Source organism: Tursiops truncatus, chromosome 10 (genome assembly GCF_011762595.2).
Source record: "Tursiops truncatus isolate mTurTru1 chromosome 10, mTurTru1.mat.Y, whole genome shotgun sequence".
In the NCBI taxonomy this organism is placed as follows: domain Eukaryota; kingdom Metazoa; phylum Chordata; class Mammalia; order Artiodactyla; family Delphinidae; genus Tursiops; species Tursiops truncatus.
This window is the reverse complement of record NC_047043.1, coordinates 65,553,280-65,571,742: the sequence shown is the minus strand read 5'-3', so window position 1 is coordinate 65,571,742 and position 18,463 is coordinate 65,553,280. Positions and strand designations below refer to the sequence as shown.

Genomic DNA, 18,463 nt, shown 5'->3' with positions numbered 1-18,463 from the left:
ATGCACAGAAATCTCTTGCATTCCTATACACTAATGATGAAAAATCTGAAAGAGAAATTAAGGAAACACTCCCATTTACCACTGCAACAAAAAGAATAAAATACTTAGGAATAAACCTACCTAGGGAGACAAAAGACCTGTATGCAGAAAACTATAAGACACTGATGAAAGAAATTAAAGGTGATACCAACAGATGGAGAGATACACCATGTTCTTGGATTGGAAGAATCAATATTGTGAAAACGACTATACTACCCAAAGCAATCTACAGATTCAATGCAATCCCTATCAAATTACCAATGGCATTTTTTATGGAACTAGAACAAAAAATCTTAAAATTTGTATGGAGACACAAAAGACCCCAAATAGCCAAAGCAGTCTTGAGGGAAAAAAACAGAGCTAGAGGAATCAGACTCCCTGACTTCAGACTATACTACAAAGCTACAGTAATCAAGACAAGATGGTACTGGTGCAAAAACAGAAACAGAGATCAATGGAACAAGACAGAAAGCCCAGAGGTAAACCCATGCACCTATGGTCAACTAATCTATGACAAAGGAGGCAAGGATATACAATGGAGAAAAGACAGTCTTTTCAATAAGTGGTGCTGGGAAAACTGGACAGCTAAATGTAAAAGAATGAAATTAGAACACTCCCTAACACCATACACAAAAATAAACTCAAAATGGATTAGAGACCTAACTGTAAGACCAGACACTATAAAACTCTTAGAGAAAAACATAGGCAGAACACTCTTTGACATAAATCACAGCAAGATCTTTTTTGATCCACCTCCTAGAGTAATGGAAATAAAAACAAAAATAAACAAATGGGACCTAATGAAACTTAAAAGCTTTTGCACAGCAAAGGAAACCATAAACAAGACGAAAAGACAACCCTCAGAATGGCAGAAAATATTTGCCAACAAATCAATGGACAAAGGATTAATCTCCAAAATATATAAACAGCTCATGCAGCTCAATATTAAAAAAACAAACAACCCAATCCAAAAATGGGCAGAAGACCTAAATAGACATTTCTCCAAAGAAGACATACAGATGGTCAAGAAGCACATGAAAAGCTGCTCAACATCACTAATTATTAGAGAAATGCAAACCAAAACTACAATGAGGTATCACCTCACACCAGTTAGAATGGGCTTCATCAGAAAATCTACAAACAACAAATGCTGGAGAGGGTGTGGAGAAAAGGGAACTCTCTTCCACTGTTGGTGGGAATGTAAACTGATACAGCTACTATGGAGAACAGTATGGAGGTTCCTTAAAAAACTAACAATAGAATTACCATATGATCCAGCAATCCCACTACTGGGCATATACCCTGAGAAAACCACAATTCAAAAAGACACATGCACCCCAATGTTCATTGCAGCACTATTTACAATAGCCAGGTCATGGAAGCAACCTAAATGCCCATCGACAGACGAATGGATAAAGAAGATTGGTACATATATACAATGGGATATTACTCAGCCATAAAAAGGAACGAAATTGGGTCATTTGTAGAGACGTGGATGGACCCAGAGACTGTCATACAGAGTGAAGTAAGTCAGAAAGAGAAAAACAAATATCGTATATTAACGCATATATGTGGAACCTAGAAAAATGGTACAGATGAACCGGTTTGCAGGGCAGAAGTTGAGACACAGATGTAGAGAACAAACGTATGTACACCAAGGGGGGAAAGCCACAGGTGGGTGGGGGGGTGGTGTGATGAATTGGGTGATTGGGATTGACATGTATACACTGATGTGTATAAAACTGATGACTATAAGAACCTACTGTATAAAAAAAAATAGACAAAACCTATTTATTAGGTTTATGGATGTGCATGCAATTTATAAAAAATAAAACACTACTGTTACCGTGAAAAAAAACAAGAGTTTGTTAGAAATGAAATTTGGTAGTGAAAAGAGACGATCCTTTAATTCAATGTATATTGCACAGAAATGTAGCTGAGAGCATGATCATTAGGGTAGGATAACTTGGCCTCAATTCCTACTTTCCCTACTTCCTTGCCATGTGTTGGCAAAGGTATTTAACTCTCAAATCCTTGCCCACCTCATGTGAAGTAAACAAATAATCCCATTTTCTCATCTGGAATTCTCAAGTGTGATATAATGGGTATAAAATGTCAATTACAAAGCCCAGTATACAGGATATTTAATAAATGGCAGCTATTGTTCACTCTTACTTAATCTTTTAATTTTCATTACTTACAAATTGCCAAAGCATATCTAAAATAAACAATGTCAAAATGAGTTAGGTTTCATATTGTACTTTAAAAATATATTTCACAAAGACTTCTTGTCCAAATAGCTCCATAAGTTCATGCTTCGACATATTTCCTAACCTCCCAATACCCAGCGGAGAAAATATGAAATAGAAAACCAAATGTATTTCTGAACTCCAAAATAAAATTAACACCTCAATAGAGCAGCAACAGAACAGAAAAAAACAGAGCAGTGAACTAGGGTGAAATCATAGCACTTCTAGGCTCTGGAGTCAAAAGCTACTAGTGATGTAGAGGGAGAACAGGGATGAAAAGTGCTCCAAGTGAGAAGAGGATGAAGGCCTGATTCACTACTTGAAGCTCCCTGAAAGAAGACCAACATGAAGCACAGCAAAAACTGCTACTGAACCTCACTTAAAACCACGGCTTTTAGAAACCTCTAGGGCTAAATAGATTGGAGACTGAAGCAGTCCCCTCCTTCCCTCAGCCAAAGGTCAGGATCTGCCAAAAGTCCAACGTCACTGTGGGGAAGGAGATCTAAAATGCTATTGTAGGACTTGGTTCTACACTGGGGCCTTGGAAGCAGGTAGAGGTAACTACACAAGTACTAGACAGATGTGCTCAGGGGGAGAAAAGGAAGGGGAAAACAAAATCTCCCACTTCTGAAAACCAAAATTCTAAGATGTCCAAAGTCTTAAAAATAAAATGAAAATGCTTCTCAGGATTTTATAAGTCTGATAAACATTTTAAAATATTTACAATGCTTAGAGAAATGAGTAACTTCCATTTTTAAAAAAAGCAAACATAAATAAAACAAGAGCCAATGGATATGCAAAATAACCAACTAGGAATTTTGCAAATGTAAAATATTGTCAAAATGTCCATCTATGGCTGAATGGAATAATGAAATGTGATATATAGATAGATATAAAATATATAATGGAATATTATTCAATCTTTAAAATGAATGAAAATTCGATACATTTTACAACATGAATGAGCTTTGAAAACACTATGCTAAGTGAAATAAGATAGACACAAAAGGACAAATATTGAATGATTCTACTTATATACAGACAGACAGTAGAACAGAGGTTACCAGGGACTGGGAGAAAGGGGGAATGAAGAGTTACTGCTTAAGGTGTACAGAGTTTCTGTTTGGGACGAGGAAAAAGTTCTGGAGTTGAATATTGATGAAGGTTGCACAACACTGTGAATGTACTTAATGCCACTGAGCTGTACACTTAAAAATGTTTAAAATGCTAAATTTTATGTTACTCATTTAAATGACAAAAAATACTAGCAGTGGGGAAAAAAACCTCAACACAAAGGACACAGGCCAGACAGAACTCAAAAGAAAATCTAGCAAGATGTATAAAAGAGTACTTAAGAGATATGGGGATGAGGTGGAAGAACTCCAACCTAATCCTAACAGAAATCCCAGAAGAAGAGAACGGCAGTGTTAGAGAAAATTGTGATTTTCTTTTCCTTAGCTGTCCTGCATTGTAGCTCCCCTTCTATGTTTGAGAAAAACCCTAACATTGAGACAGAGCTGCCTTCCACTATACAAGTGGAAAATGATGGATACTTGACTTCTCAGCCTCCTTATGACTACAGTACAGGCTCATGACCTGGGGTCCATTCACCCCAGACTTAGAAAAGAAAACCAGGGACTTCCCTGGTGGTACAGTGGTTAAGAATCTGCCTGCCAATGCAGGGGACACAGGTTCAATCCCTGGTCTGGGAAGATCTCACATGCCACAGAGCAACTAAGCCCATATGCCACAACTACTGAGCCTGCGCTCCAGAGCCTGCAAGCCACAACTACTGAAGCCCGCACGCCATAACTACTGAAACCCACGCGCCTAGAGCCTGTGCTCCACAACAAGAGAAGCCACCGCAATGAGAAGCCCGCACACTGCAATGAAGAGTAGCCCCTGCTTGACACAACTAGAGAAAGCCTGGGTGGAGCAACAAAGACCCAAAGCAGCAAAAAAGAAAAAAAAACCCAATTATCCAAAGCAGCAAAGATTACAAAGAAACCAATGTCTTGGCAGGTACATTCAGTTTCCAGAGGCAGATGTCCTATGGGAGCATCCAGTTTTGAGTTGGTGAGGGGAGGGGAAGAGGCAGAATTAAATACAGAAGTCAGGGTGTATCTCACTGAGAAGATTTAAGAAAAGACCTAAAGAAAGTAACAAAGTTAACCAGGCACAGTATTCAAGCACAGGAAACATCCTGAGCAAAAACCTTAAGGCAGGAACGTACCTGATATGTTTGAATAAAAGCAAGGAAGCCAGTGTAACTGAAGATGACAAAGAAAAAGGGACAGCAGAAGAGGTCACCGGGGTGACAAGAAGCCACATCATAAAACCTTGTAAGCCTTTGTAAGAGCTTAGGTTTTTGCTCTGAGTGACATGCGAACCACTGGAAGGTCTTAAGCACAGATGTAACATGATCTATCTTGTATTTTTAAAAAACCACTCTGGCAGCTATACTGAGAATAAACTGTAGGTGGGCATGGATAGAAGTGGGGAGAGCAGTTAGAAGGCATTGCAGTAACACAGGTAGGAAAGCGTAATCATAGAAAGTTCCTGCTTTTCATTCCATGTCAAGCTGTGACAATTTAGGACATAAGCTTGTCTTTCTCTAAGTTGTCTAATACTGTACAAAGCTATCTGTACAGGACTATCCCATAGTCCTTGAGATGATCACGTCCTTTGCACTGTTCTTTGACAGCAGACTCTCAATAACTCTCCCAATATTTCTTTAGTGGATGCCATTATAGATTCCCTTCTTATTCCCTCTCTCATCTATCCACTTTAAGGCCACAGATCCCCAACCATATGTTGTAAAGGTAACAACAAGGTTCCCAGAACACATGCAACAGAAATCCATAAAATTATAAGCAGAGTCTAACACTATCTTCTCAGCTCCATCCTGGCGGGAAAGTCTGAGGCTAAGTTTAAGGGAAGTTTGAAAAACAGACCAACAATGATGTCAAAGGCAATTTTTTTTAAAAAAGACAAGTATAAAAGGATAACTTGGCCTACATGATCAAAAAGCAAGAGACCTTCTGGGTACTGCTGAGCTACTGTTTCTCCCTTTACCTGTATTCTAAACTAACAGTTAAATAAATCTAGCAGACATAGAATGGATAGATGAGACAATTTGATACTCTGTAATATCTAATTGGAAGGATAATCTCTAGTCAAGAAACCAGGGCTGCAAAAAGCTGAATGCTCACTTTACTGATGCTCTGTGTAAGAGTTCAGAGCAATCTTCTCTTTCATCTTTAGTGTTCAAATAGCCAAAACCCATACTCTAGTTTTTGATCCTGATCATTGCTGAATTACAAGGTCAGTTGAATTTATGGCCTTTTATATATTTTAAGATAAAAATCAGGCTACTGACTTGGAAAAAATGGTAGAGATAGAGACACTGGATAACACAGAAGACCCTAAGTTTTGCTGCTACTAAACCTCCCTTTGCAGCAGAAAAAGACCCTCCTCTACTGTGATGACGGTGTTCTTGCCTTGCTTGAAGACTTTTAGATTGGCTCACCCAAATGAGCTGTCTTGCAGAGCAAGCCAGTTTTCGTTATGCCCTATACCAACTAACCCCAGTGTTCCATGAAATCAATGTTTCCTTTCCTAGCCATCCCAAGATGAATGTGGTGTAAAAGATAGAAGTTATTGGGCTTCCCTGGTGGTGCAGTGGTTGAGAGTCCGCCTGCCGATGCAGGGGACATGGGTTTGTGCCCCGGTCCAGGAAGATCCCACATGCCGCAGAGCAGCTGGGCCCATGAGCCATGGCTGCTGAGCCTGCGCGTCCAGAGCCTGTGCTCCGCAACGGGAGAGGCCACAACAGTCAGAGGCCCGCGTACTGCAAAAAAAAAAAAAAAAAAAAAAAAAAAAAAAAAAAACACCTTTCCCTGAAAGCCTTCAGGGAGTTCAGGACTTTTAAGCACTTGCTACCTGGACTTCTTGCTTGGCGCCCTGCAATAAATGGTGCACTTTCCTTCATCACAACCCAGAGTTAGCAGACTGGCTTAACTGCATGTGGGCAAGGAGACCAAAGTTTGGTTCAGTAACAGTACCATAACTGTTGAATCAGAACTGGCCAGTAGGGACTTCCCTGGGGGTCCAGTGGATAAGACTTCATGCTCCCAATGCAGGGGGCCTAGGTTCAATCCCTGGTCAGGGAACTAGATCCCACAAGCATGCTGCAACTAAGAGTTCGCATGGTGCAACTAAAGATTCTGCATGCTGCAACTAACGATCCTGCATGCTGCAATTAAAAGATCCAGCACAGCCTAAATAAATAAATAAAACTTTAAAAAAAAGAACTGAGTAGCATTGAGTCTCTGATATGGTACCATACACCAAGTGGATTAATTAGCCAACACCGATAGGCAAGTTCATTACAGTGGACTCCACTGATCATGAAAGGGATGGGATTTGAATTTTCTTTCTAGGCCTGCTTTATTTCTGGCAATGGACCTTCCATAGACTACTGAATACCTGATTTGCCATCACATTAATATGTTTAAAACTACAATATGAGGTAGGAACTCACTTTAAAGTAAAAGAAGTAGAATAAGGAATTGATACTCACAGGATTTACTGATATTACTAATTACTTCATCACCCAGAGCACTGGACTGTATAAAGCAACAGAGAGAACTATAAGAGACTTTGTTATGCCACCTTTTTAAAGGTACTATCCACATATTGTGATAACTGCTCTGAACCAGCAACCAATATAGAGTTATGTTTCTCCCACAGGCAGAATACATGGTTCGAAAAAGAAGAGATAGAGATGGAAGGGGCACTTCTCACTCTCAAACATAATGACTCACTTGTAAAATTTTAACTTCCCATCTCTGAGGACTCAGACTCTGCTAATACAGAATTATTATGAAGCATGAATATACCAGATGAGAACATTATTCAATTACAATGAATCTGAGATTACCATGAAGCCATTTCATGTTTAGGTTCTTCCTGCCACTGGGCAAACAAAAAAAAAGGCACTTTTGGTATTGGCTGGCATGATTAATTTGTACTAGTCCTCAAGAAGAAACAGGCTTGCTGCTATACAAAAGAAGTGGGGAAAAGTATAGATGCAACCAAAGGGATCCTCAAGGAACATCCTAATACTGCCATGCTCTGTGCTAAAAGTTAATGGAAGACTATAGCATCCTGAAACATACAGAACTACCAAGGGCTCAAATACCATTAGCTGAGGTACTACCTAAAAAGAAGAGATCATGAAATGGGTAGCAAAGATGGGAAGTTATTGATGCAACCTGCAACCAAGTAGAGAAACATGTCTATAACATCTACTATATATTACTCCATGCTGTATCATATATACTTATAAATTTTACTTCATTGATGTCTTCCCTCCTCCTTTGCCCACTTACTTTTTTTTAACATCTTTATTGGAGTATAATTGCTTTACAATGGTGTGTTACTTTCTGCTTTATAACAAAGTGTATCAGCTATACATATATCCCCATATCTCCTCCCTCTTGCATCTCCCTCCCACCCTCCCTATCCCTCCTCTCTAGGTGGTCACAAAGCACCGAGCTGATCTCCCTGTGCTATGTGGCTGCTTCCCACTAGCTATCTATTTTACATTTGGTAGTGTATATATGTCCATGTCACTCTCTCACTTCGTCCCAGCTTACCCTTACCCTTCCCTGTGCCCTCAAGTCCATTCTCTACATCTGCGTCTTTATTCCTGTCCTGCCCCTAGGTTCTTCAGAACCATTTTTTTTTTTTTAGAATCCATATATATGTGTTAGCATACAGTATTTGTTTTCCCCTTTCTGACTTACTTCACTCTGTATGATAGACTCCAGGTCTGTCCACCTCACTACAAATAACTCAATTTCATTTCTTTTTATGGCTGAGTAATATTCCATTGTATATATGTGCCAAATCTTCTTTATTCATTCATCTGTTGATGAACACTTAGGTTGCTTCCATGTCCTGGCTATTGTAAAAAGAGCTGCAATGAACATTGTGGTACATGACTCTTTTTGAATTATGGTTTTCTCAGGGTATATGCCCAGTAGTGAGATTGCTGGGTCGTATGGTAGTTCTATTTTCACTTTTTTAAGGAAACTCCATACTGTTCTCCGTAGTGGCTGTATCAATTTACATTCCCACCAACAATGCAAGAGTGTTCCCTTTTCTCCACACCCTCTCCAGCATTTATTGTTTGTAGATTTTTTGATGATGGCCATTCTGACCAGTATGAGATGATATCTCATTGTAGTTTTGATTTGCATTTCTCTAATGATTAATGATGTTGAGCATTCTTTCATGTGTTTGTTGGCAATCTGTATATCTTCTTTGGAGAAATGTCTATTTAGGTCTTCTGCCCATTTTTGGATTGGGTTATTTGTTTTTTTGATATTGAGCTGCATGAGCTGCTTGTAAATTTTGGAGATTAATCCTTTGTGAGTTGCTTCATTTGCAAATATTTTCTCCAATTCTGAGGGTTGTCTTTTCGTCTTGTTTATGGTTTCCTTCGCTGTGCAGAAGCTTTCAAGTTTCATCACGTCCCATCTGTTTACTTTTGTTTTTATTTCCATTTCTCTAGGAGGTGGGTCAAAAAGGATCTTGCTGTGATTTATGTCAGAGTGTTCTGCCTATGTTTTCCTCTAAGAGTTTGATAGCGTCTGGCCTCACATTTAGGTCTTTAATCCATTTTGAGTTTATTTTTGTGCATGGTGTTAGGGAGTGCTCTAGTTTCATTCTTTTACATGTAGCTGTCCACTTTTCCCAGCACCACTTACTGAAGACACTGTCTTTTCTCCATTGTATATTCTTGCCTCCTTTATCAAAAATAAGGTGACCATATGTGCATCACCACCTACTTTTAAAGGGTATAATGATGAGGTTTCATTTACACTACAATCCACATATTATAGAAGAGCAAAAGAGAAACATTATGAAACTATTCTCCATTTCTCTAGAAGGGAAAATATTCTAGATATCATCAATCTGGAAAGACATACTAAGGATAAAACCTTGTGTAATATAGCTAAAGCATTATATGGACGCAATTCTATAATCTCCAATTCTTGTATTAGAAAAGACTAAAAATAAATTCACTAAGTGCCCAACCTAAAAACTGACAAAAATTTTAAATTTTTAAAAAATTTAAAAACCTAGAGATCAACAACAAAAAATAGAAAATGTTATTTATGAAAATTGATAAATACATTAACAAAACAGAAAACAATGAGAGACAAGAGTCCGGATCAGCATGTGAAAAGGCTGGTTCTTTGCAAAATCATAACAGATAAACTTCAGAAAGACTGATGATGTGAAAATGAATTTTAAAAAGCACAAAAACAATATCAGTATAAAAGGAGGGACATAACCATAAATGCAGTCAAGATTTTAAAGTATACTAAGAAATACAATAAAAAAACTTTATGACAAAAAATATGAAAATGGAGGGACTTCCCTGGTGGTGCAGCAGTTAAGAATCCGCCTGCCAATGCAGGGGACATGGGTTAGAGCCCTGGTCCGGGAAGATCCCACATGCCATGGAGCAACTAAGCCCATGTGCCACAACTACTGAGCCTATGCTCTAGAGCCTGCAAGCCACAACTACTGAGCCCGCATGCCACAACTACTGAAGCCCATGTGCCTAGAGCCCATGCTCCACAATAAGAGAAGCCACCACAATGAGAAGCCCACGTACTGCAACGAAGAGTAGCCCCTGCTCGTTGCAACTAGAGAATACCCACATGCAGCAACAAAGACCCAATGCAGCCAAAAATAAATGAATTTATAAATATATATATGAATATGAAAATGGGGATGTAAAAATTTCCTGGAAAATATAAGAGAACTGATGTTTTTAAGGTTTCCAATATATAAGATCATGCCATATGCAAAGAGAAACTATTTTACTTCTTCCTTTCCTATTTGGATGTCTTTTATTTTTTCTTTCTCAACGGCGCTAGCTAGGAATTCCAGTACTGTGTCAAATAGAACTAGAGAGAGTGGCATCCCCTTGTCTTATTCCTAACCATTGAGTATGAGGGTTAGCTATGGGCTTGTTATATATGGCCTTTATTATGGTGAAGCATAGTCTTTTTATACCTAATTTGTTAAGAGTTTTAAATATGAAGGCATGTTGTATTTTGCAAATGCCTTTTCTGCATCTATTGAGAGAGTTATTGGATTCTATCATTCATTCTGTTATGATACATCACACTTATTGATTTGCATATGTTAAACCATCCTTGCATCCCAGGGATAGATCCCACTTGATCATGGTGAATGATTTTAATGTGCTGTTGAATTTGGTTTGCCAGGATTTTGTTGAGGACTCTGCATCTTTGTTCATCAGAGATAATGGCCTATAATTCTTTTCATGTAGTATTCTTGTTTAGCTTTGATATCAGGGTAATACTGGCCTTATAAAATGAGTCTGGGAGTGTTCCCTCCTCTTCAACTTTTTGGAAGAGTTTGAGAAGGACTGGTATTATTTCTTTAAATGTCAAACGGACAGCAATACAATAAAATTTGATGTTGAAAGTGGAGTACTGAAGACATCCAATATTATTGAATTGCTGTATATTTCTCCCTTCAGTTCTGTTAATACTTGCTATCTTTAGGTGCTCTGATGTTGGGTGACATATATTTACAACTGTTTTTTGCTCTTGATGAATTGACCCCTTTATCACTACATATTCACCTTCTTTGTTTGTCCTTATAGTTTTGGACTTAAAATCTATTTTGTCTGATATAAGAAAAGCTGCCATTGACATCTTTTGGCTTCCATTTGCATGGAATATCTTTTTCTATTCCTCCGCTTTGAGCCTATGTTTACCCTTAAAGGTGTAGTGAGTCCCTTATAGGCAGCATATAGGGGGTCTTGTTTTTTATCCACCAGCCACCCTATGTCATTTGAATGGATAATTTATTCCATATACATTTAAAGTAATTATTGACAGGTAATGACTTACTAAAGCCATCTTACTAATCTTCTTCTGGCTCTTCTGTTGTTCCTTTGTTACTTTCTTCCTCTCTTGTTGACTTCCTTTGTGATTTGATGGATTTCTCTGGTGGTATGCTTTGATTCTTTTCTCTTTATCTCCTGTGTTTCTACTATAGGTGTTTGCTTTGTGGTTACAATGAGGCTTACATGAAACACCTTAAAGTTATAACAGTCTATTTTAGGCTGATAACTACTTAACATCAATTGCATATAAAAACTCTACACTTTCACTCCCCCCACTACATTTTATGTTTTTGACATCACAATTTACATTTTATACTGTGCATCCATTACAAATTATTGTAGCTATCATTATTTTGAATACCTCTGTCGTTTCACATTTATACTAGAGTTAAGTGTTTCATACCCATTACAGTATCAGAGTATTCTGAATTTGACTATATACCTACCTTTACCAGTGTTTTATACTTTCATATGGTTTCATGTTATTAACTAGCATCCTTTGATTTCAGCTTGAAGAACACCCTTTAGCATTGTCTGTAAGGCCGATCTAGTAGATCTAATGATTATGAACCCCCACAACTTTTGTTTTTCTAGGAAAGTCTTTATCTCTCCCTCACATCTGAAAGACAACTTTGCCAGGTAAAGTATTCCTGGTATTTTTTCCTTCAGCACTATGAATATAGAACCCCTTCTCTCCTGGCTTCTGCTGTGAAACCGCTGATAGCCTTATGGCTAAAAATACATATTTTAAATGAGTGCTGATTTAATTAAATGGGGGGTTTTTTTGCATCTATTATATTTATTTAATGTACTAAATCTCCTGGGTGCACACAACACAGCCTCTGACATTCTGCCACTCTCCTGATAATGTGAATCTCAAGAGGAGCAACATAAACATGGAAAACAGTGTAAAACTTCAGGAGTAGCATCCTGAAGAGACTGTCCTCTAAGTCTTGCTATCCAGATTCACAGAGCTACTCTAGCTGCTATCCTTTCTGAAAACTAGTACCTTAGCTTTTCATTTAGAGCCTATCTGTTTTACATACTTAATGAAACTGCTCTCAATGTCTGCTAGCCATAGATAAGACAAACCTTGGGGCTATAAAAGATTCCAAGCTGCTGCTGTCCTGCGGTGCTCTCTGAACAGAGAATTCCCATCTTGTAACTGAGTGACATGATCTGGACACATGAGTCTCCTCTCTGCTACCCCTCCCCCCAGAGTTCAAGTACCCTTTTCCCCTTCTGGTTGTGGCCCTGCACTGCTGTCTCTGAAAGGTCTCCTGCTGTGACATATTTCCTTTGCAACTTGTCAGAGCTCTGCCTAAATAAAGCTCATTATGTGCTACTACTATCTCATGGTCGTGTCTTTTATCAGCCCTAAAATCCTCTAGTTTACTACAAATGTATAAGTTTTTCAGTGAAACTGTATAAAAAGTAGCAACAGGGCTTCCCTGGTGGTGCAGTGGTTGAGAGTTCGCCTGCCAATGCAGGGGACACGGGTTCATGCCCCGGTCCGGGAGGATCCCACACGCCGCGGAGCGGCTGGGCCCGTGAGCCATGGCCACTGAGCCTGCGCGTCCGGAGCCTGTGCTCTGCAACGGGAGAGGCCACAACAGTGAGAGGCCCACGTACCGCAAAAAAAAAAAAAAAAAAAAAAAAAAAGTAGCAACAATACCTGAATCATTTTAAGAATGAGAAAACCCAGATATCAAGAAACACTTTAAAAGATAACTGAAAATATGAAAAATTTTAAAGTTCCTGTAAAAACATTCCCACAGATGGATTATTCAAGCAATTTCACTCTGTGTCAACCAAATAAAACAAGAAGTACTTCAGTACAAATGGCACAAGTTTTTGAAGAAGCAGATGATATACCCTAGGAAGCACTGAGAGCACAGTTATGCTCCCGAGTATGGCAGGATGCAATGAAGAAGGTACATGATAGAAACACAATGCATGTTCTCTGACTGAGAGGCCCTCAACTCCTGGTTGATATTTGCTAAGGTAGAGCCCCAAGTCCCAGTCCTGCTGATCTAACCAAGCATTGGGAAGATATCCAGGAGAAATTTGACCATTTTAATGCACACCACCACCCATGTAGTATTGCTATCTAAGATGCTTAAGCTGAATCTAACCATGAGGAAACAGACAAATACAAATTGAGGGACATTTTGCAAAACAACTGACCTGGGCACTTCAACAAAGTCAATGCCATGAAAAGAAAAAAGAAAACCAAGGCTGGAGAACTGTTCTAAATTAAAAGAGTTTATGACATGACAATGATAAAATGTAATATTTAATTCTTGATTGGATCCTGGACCACACACCCCCGACCCCCAAAAAACCAACCAAACGAAAACAGCTAGTAAGGACATTCATGGGACAATTAGGGAGACATCTGAATATGGACTATATATTTTATAGTACTATTATATCAATGTTACATTTCCTGAGTGTAATAATTATACTGTGATTATGTTAGAGAATGTACTTTTTCTTAAGATGTATATACTAAAATATTGAGCAGTTCCTGGGTTCCGGTATCCCCAACCTATTATCTTTTGTATTCCCAGACATTAGAATATAGAATGCTTTAATGCAGTGATTATTCTGGGTTATATCAGTATTTCCTCCTTTTTTTCTTTCACTCTTCAAATATGTGTCTAAAATTCCCTATATTAGATTCTATTTCATAAAGTGACTCATAAGTTTCTCTTTTCCTGACTAAACCCTAACTTACCAGAAGGATACTCTGATGCTAACTCAACCTCTGGTCAAAAACATAATTTCTAGTACCAAAAGCTACATAGTTAGACAGTACCTTAAATTTTATATTTTAAAATGATGAATTTTAAAATAAAAAATCACAATCTAATAATAATACCTATTACTTTTAAAAATAAGACATGACAGTAAAGAATTTTTTTAAATCACCCAAAATCTGAACATGCAAAAACAACAAATGTTAACATTTTGATATATTTACAATTCGTCTCTCCTCTATTCAGAAATTGCTTATGTTTCACAAATTTGTGACCAAACTACATACCCATTTTCTACACTGTCCTTTTATCCTTAGGTATGCCTTTACAGTTTTTTCAATTTCTATTTGCAGAAAGAAAAGATTTTAAAAGTCTCCCTCACTTTCACATACAGAAACAAAATGACAGATTTATCACTAACTCTCATCAAGGACTATTCTCAAAATAGTACATCATTTTTAAAAAACATGCTGCATGCATAATTGTTTTTAAAATTTGTAACAAATTACCTTTCCAGTATACAGGAAAAGAGGTTAAAGTTGTCAGTATTTTAAGATAAAATTATGTCCTCAGAATTATATATGATAAAACAGGTATATTTTTTGCAGGAAAACATGCCAATAACATATTTTATACTATGAACCAAAAAGAAAACAGCCTTCCTCTGCAACCAATAAAAATTATAAATAAATTTAGTAAAGCCAACTACTCACCCCCTATTACTGACAATTGCTTTTTTCAAATGAATGTAATTTGCAGGAAAGATCCCCTGTAAAAGAGAAAAGGTTTTCCATTAGAAAAAGTAATTTGTGATTAACATCTCATATAGACTAAAATAGCAGCCAGATTTCAGCATGGAACTACTCTATCAACAACACAGTACATCTTTTAATGTAGCAACCACTTTACATATTAAGAATACAAAGTTGCACAAACTATATTCAACAGGAACTTCACTGTCATTTGCAATCAGAGTCTATCCTCAGGGAAAAAACAACTGTGATGTTAAGCAACCACCAAAAATCAATTTTCTTTAAGTTTTAGAAATATTCATCAAATCACTCTTAGGATATAGACTTAACGTACAGAGCTTGACATGTATCTACAAAACGACATCATCATCTAACAAACAATTTACAGATTATCCAGCTCTGAGCTAGAGAAAGAATTCTCACATTCTGGGTAACATTTGTATTCACAAGAATAAATCAATCTGGGAGCTTTTATAAATATTTCTTCTTTTACTCTTTCCAAACGGTTTCCACTTTGGTATCTGCCATAATTTGATTTCAATTCCTAAGGGATAAAAAATGTATTGTTTTAGAAAACAAATAAGTTTTCCAATCAATGTTTCACTCTTTTTCCTGGTGTATAAAACTCCCTTGAAATAAAACACAGATGGCCTATTTTTTATTTTTCTATTTCTTTTGTGTGTGTGTGTGTTAGTTTCTACTTTATAACAAAGTGAATCAGTTATACATATACATATGTTCCCATATCTCCTCCCTCTTGCATCTCCCTCCCTCCCACCCTCCCTATCCCACCCCTCCAGGTGGTCACAAAGCACAGAGCTGATCTCCCTGTGCTATGCAGCTGCCTCCCACTAGCTATCTATCTTACGCTTGGTAGTGTATGTATGTCCATGCCACTCTCTCGCCTCGTCACAGCTTACCCTTCCCCCTCCCCATATACTGAAATCCGTTCTCTAGTAGGTCTGTGTCTTTATTCCTGTCTTACCCCTAGGTTCTCCATGACATTTTTTTTTCTTAAATTCCATATATATGTGTTAGCATACGGTACCTGTCTCTCTTTATGACTTACTTCACTCTGTATGACAGACTCCAGGTCCATCCACCTCATTACAAATACCTCAATTTCGTTTCTTTTTATGGCTGAGTAATATTCCATTGTATATATGTGCCACATCTTCTTTATCCATTCACCCGATGATGGACACTTAGGTTGTTTCCATCTCCGAGCTATTGTAAATAGAGCCACAAAGAAAATTTTGGTACATGACTCTTTTTGAATTATGGTTTTCTCAGGGTATATACCCAGTAGTGAGATTGCTGGGTCATATGGTAGTTCTATTTGTAGTTTTTTAAGGAACCTCCATACTGTTCTCCATAGTGGCTGTACCAATTCACATTCCCACCAGCAGTGCAAGAGTGTTCCCTTTTCTACATACACTCTCCAGCATTTATTCTTTCTAGATTTTTTGATGATGGCCATTCTGACTGGTGTGAGGTGATATCTCATTGTAGTTTTGATTTGCATTTCTCTAATGACTAATCATGTTGAGCATTCTTTCATGTGTTTGTTGGCAGTCTGTATATCTTTTTTGGAGAAATGTCTATTTAGGTCTTCTGCCCATTTTTGGATTGGGTTGTTTGTTTTTTTGTTATTGAGCTGAATGAGCTGCTTATAAATTTTGGAGATTAATCCTTTGTCCATTGATTCATTTGCAAACATTTTCTCCGATTCTGAGGGTTGTCTTTTGGTCTTGTTTATGGTTTCCTTTGCTGTGCAAAAGCTTTGAAGTTTCATTAGGTCTCATTTGTTTATTTTTGTTTTTATTTCCATTTCTCTAGGAGGTAGGTCAAAAAGGATCTTGCTGTGATTTATGTCATAGAGTGTTCTGCCTATGTTTTCCTCTAAGAGTTTGATCGTTTCTGGCCTTACATCCCATAGGCCTGCATCCCATAGGTTTTGGGTCATCGTGTCTCCATTGTCATTTGTTTCTAGGTATTTTTTTATTTCCTCTTCGATTTCTTCAGTGATCACTTCGTTATTAAGTAGTGTATTGTTTAGCCTCCATGTGTTTGTAATTTTTACAGATCTTTTCCTGTAATTGATATCTAGTCTCATGGTGTTGTGGTCGGAAAACATACTTGATATAATATCAATTTTCTTAAATTTACCACAGCTTGATTTGTGACCCAAGATATGATCTATCCTGGAGAATGTTCCATGAGCACTTGAGAAAAATGTGTATTCTGTTGGTTTTGGATGGAATGTCCTATAAATATCAATTAAGTCCATCTTGTTTAATATATCATTTAAAGCTTGTGTTTCCTTATTTATTTTCATTTTGGATGATCTGTCCATTGGTGAAAGTGGGGTGTTAAAGTCCCCTACTATGAATGTGTTACTGTCGATTTCCCATTTTATGGCTGTTAGTATTTGCCTTATGTATTGAGGTGCTCCTATGTTGGGTGCATAAATATTTACAATTGTTATATCTTCTTCTTGGATCGATCCCTTGATCATTATGTAGTGTCCTTCTTTGTCTCTTCTAATAGTCTTTATTTTAAAGTCTATTTTGTCTGATATGAGAACTGCTACTCCAGCTTTTTTTTGGTTTCCATTTGCATGGAGTATCTTTTTCCATCCCCTTACTTTCAGTCTGTATGCGTCTCTAGGTCTGAAGTGGGTCTCTTGTAGACAGCATATATATGGGTCTTGTTTTTGTATCCATTCAGCCACTCTGTGTCTTTTGGTGGGAGCATTTAGTCCATTTACATTTAAGGTAATTATCGATATGTATGTTCCTATTCCCATTTTCTTAATTGTTTTGGGTTCGTTATTGTAGGTCTTTACCTTCTCTTGTGTTTCTTGCCTAGAGAGGTTCCTTTAGCATTTGTTGTAAAGCTGATTTGGTGGTGCTGAATTCTCTCAGCTTTTGCTTGTCTGTAAAGGTTTTAATTTCTCCATCAAATATGAATGAGATCCTTGCTGGGTAGAGTAATCTTGGTTGCAGGTTTTTCTCCTTCATCACTTTAAATATGTCCTGCCACTCCCTTCTGGCTTGCAGAGTTTCTGCTGAAAGATCAGCTGTTAACCTTATGGGGATTCCCTTGTGTGTTATTTGTTGTTTTTCCCTTGCTGTTTTTAATATGTTTTCTTTGTATTTAATTTTTGACAGTTTGATTAATATGTGTCAGCATATTTCTCTTTGGATTTATCCTGTATGGGACTCTCTGTGCTTCCTGGACTTGATTAACTATTTCCTTTCCCATATTAGGGAAGTTTTCAACTATAATCTCTTCAAATATTTTCTCAGTCCCTTTCTTTTTCTCTTCTTCTTCTGGAACCCCTATAATTCAAATGTTGGTGCATTTGATGTTGTCCCAGAAGTCTCTAAGACTGTACCCAGTTCTTTTCATTCTTTTTTCTTTATTCTGCTCTGCAGTAGTTATTTCCACTATTTTATCTTCTAGGTCACTTATCCGTTCTTCTGCCTCAGTTATTCTGCTATTGATCCCATCTAGAGTATTTTTAATTTCATTTATTGTGTTGTTCATCATTGCTTGTTTCATCTTTAGTTCTTCTAGGTCCTTGTTAAATGTTTCTTGCATTTTGTCTATTCTATTTCCAAGATTTTGGATCATCTTTACTATCATTATTCTGAATTCTTTTTCAGGTAGACTGCCTATTTCCTCTTCATTTGT

The 18,463-nt window shown here is 37.5% G+C and overlaps 1 protein-coding gene across 2 annotated transcripts in view; it reads right to left on the bottom strand.

Moving 5' to 3' along the window:
- Nucleotides 1–18,463, bottom strand: part of DOCK3 (dedicator of cytokinesis 3) — a 405,892-nt gene that overhangs the window by 285,201 nt on the left and 102,228 nt on the right. For both annotated transcript variants that reach the window (XM_073811161.1, XM_033865050.2), the window contains exon 4: nucleotides 14,726–14,781. In XM_073811161.1, the coding sequence (XP_073667262.1) occupies nucleotides 14,726–14,781 (56 nt within the window). The remainder of the gene's footprint in view (nucleotides 1–14,725; nucleotides 14,782–18,463) is intronic.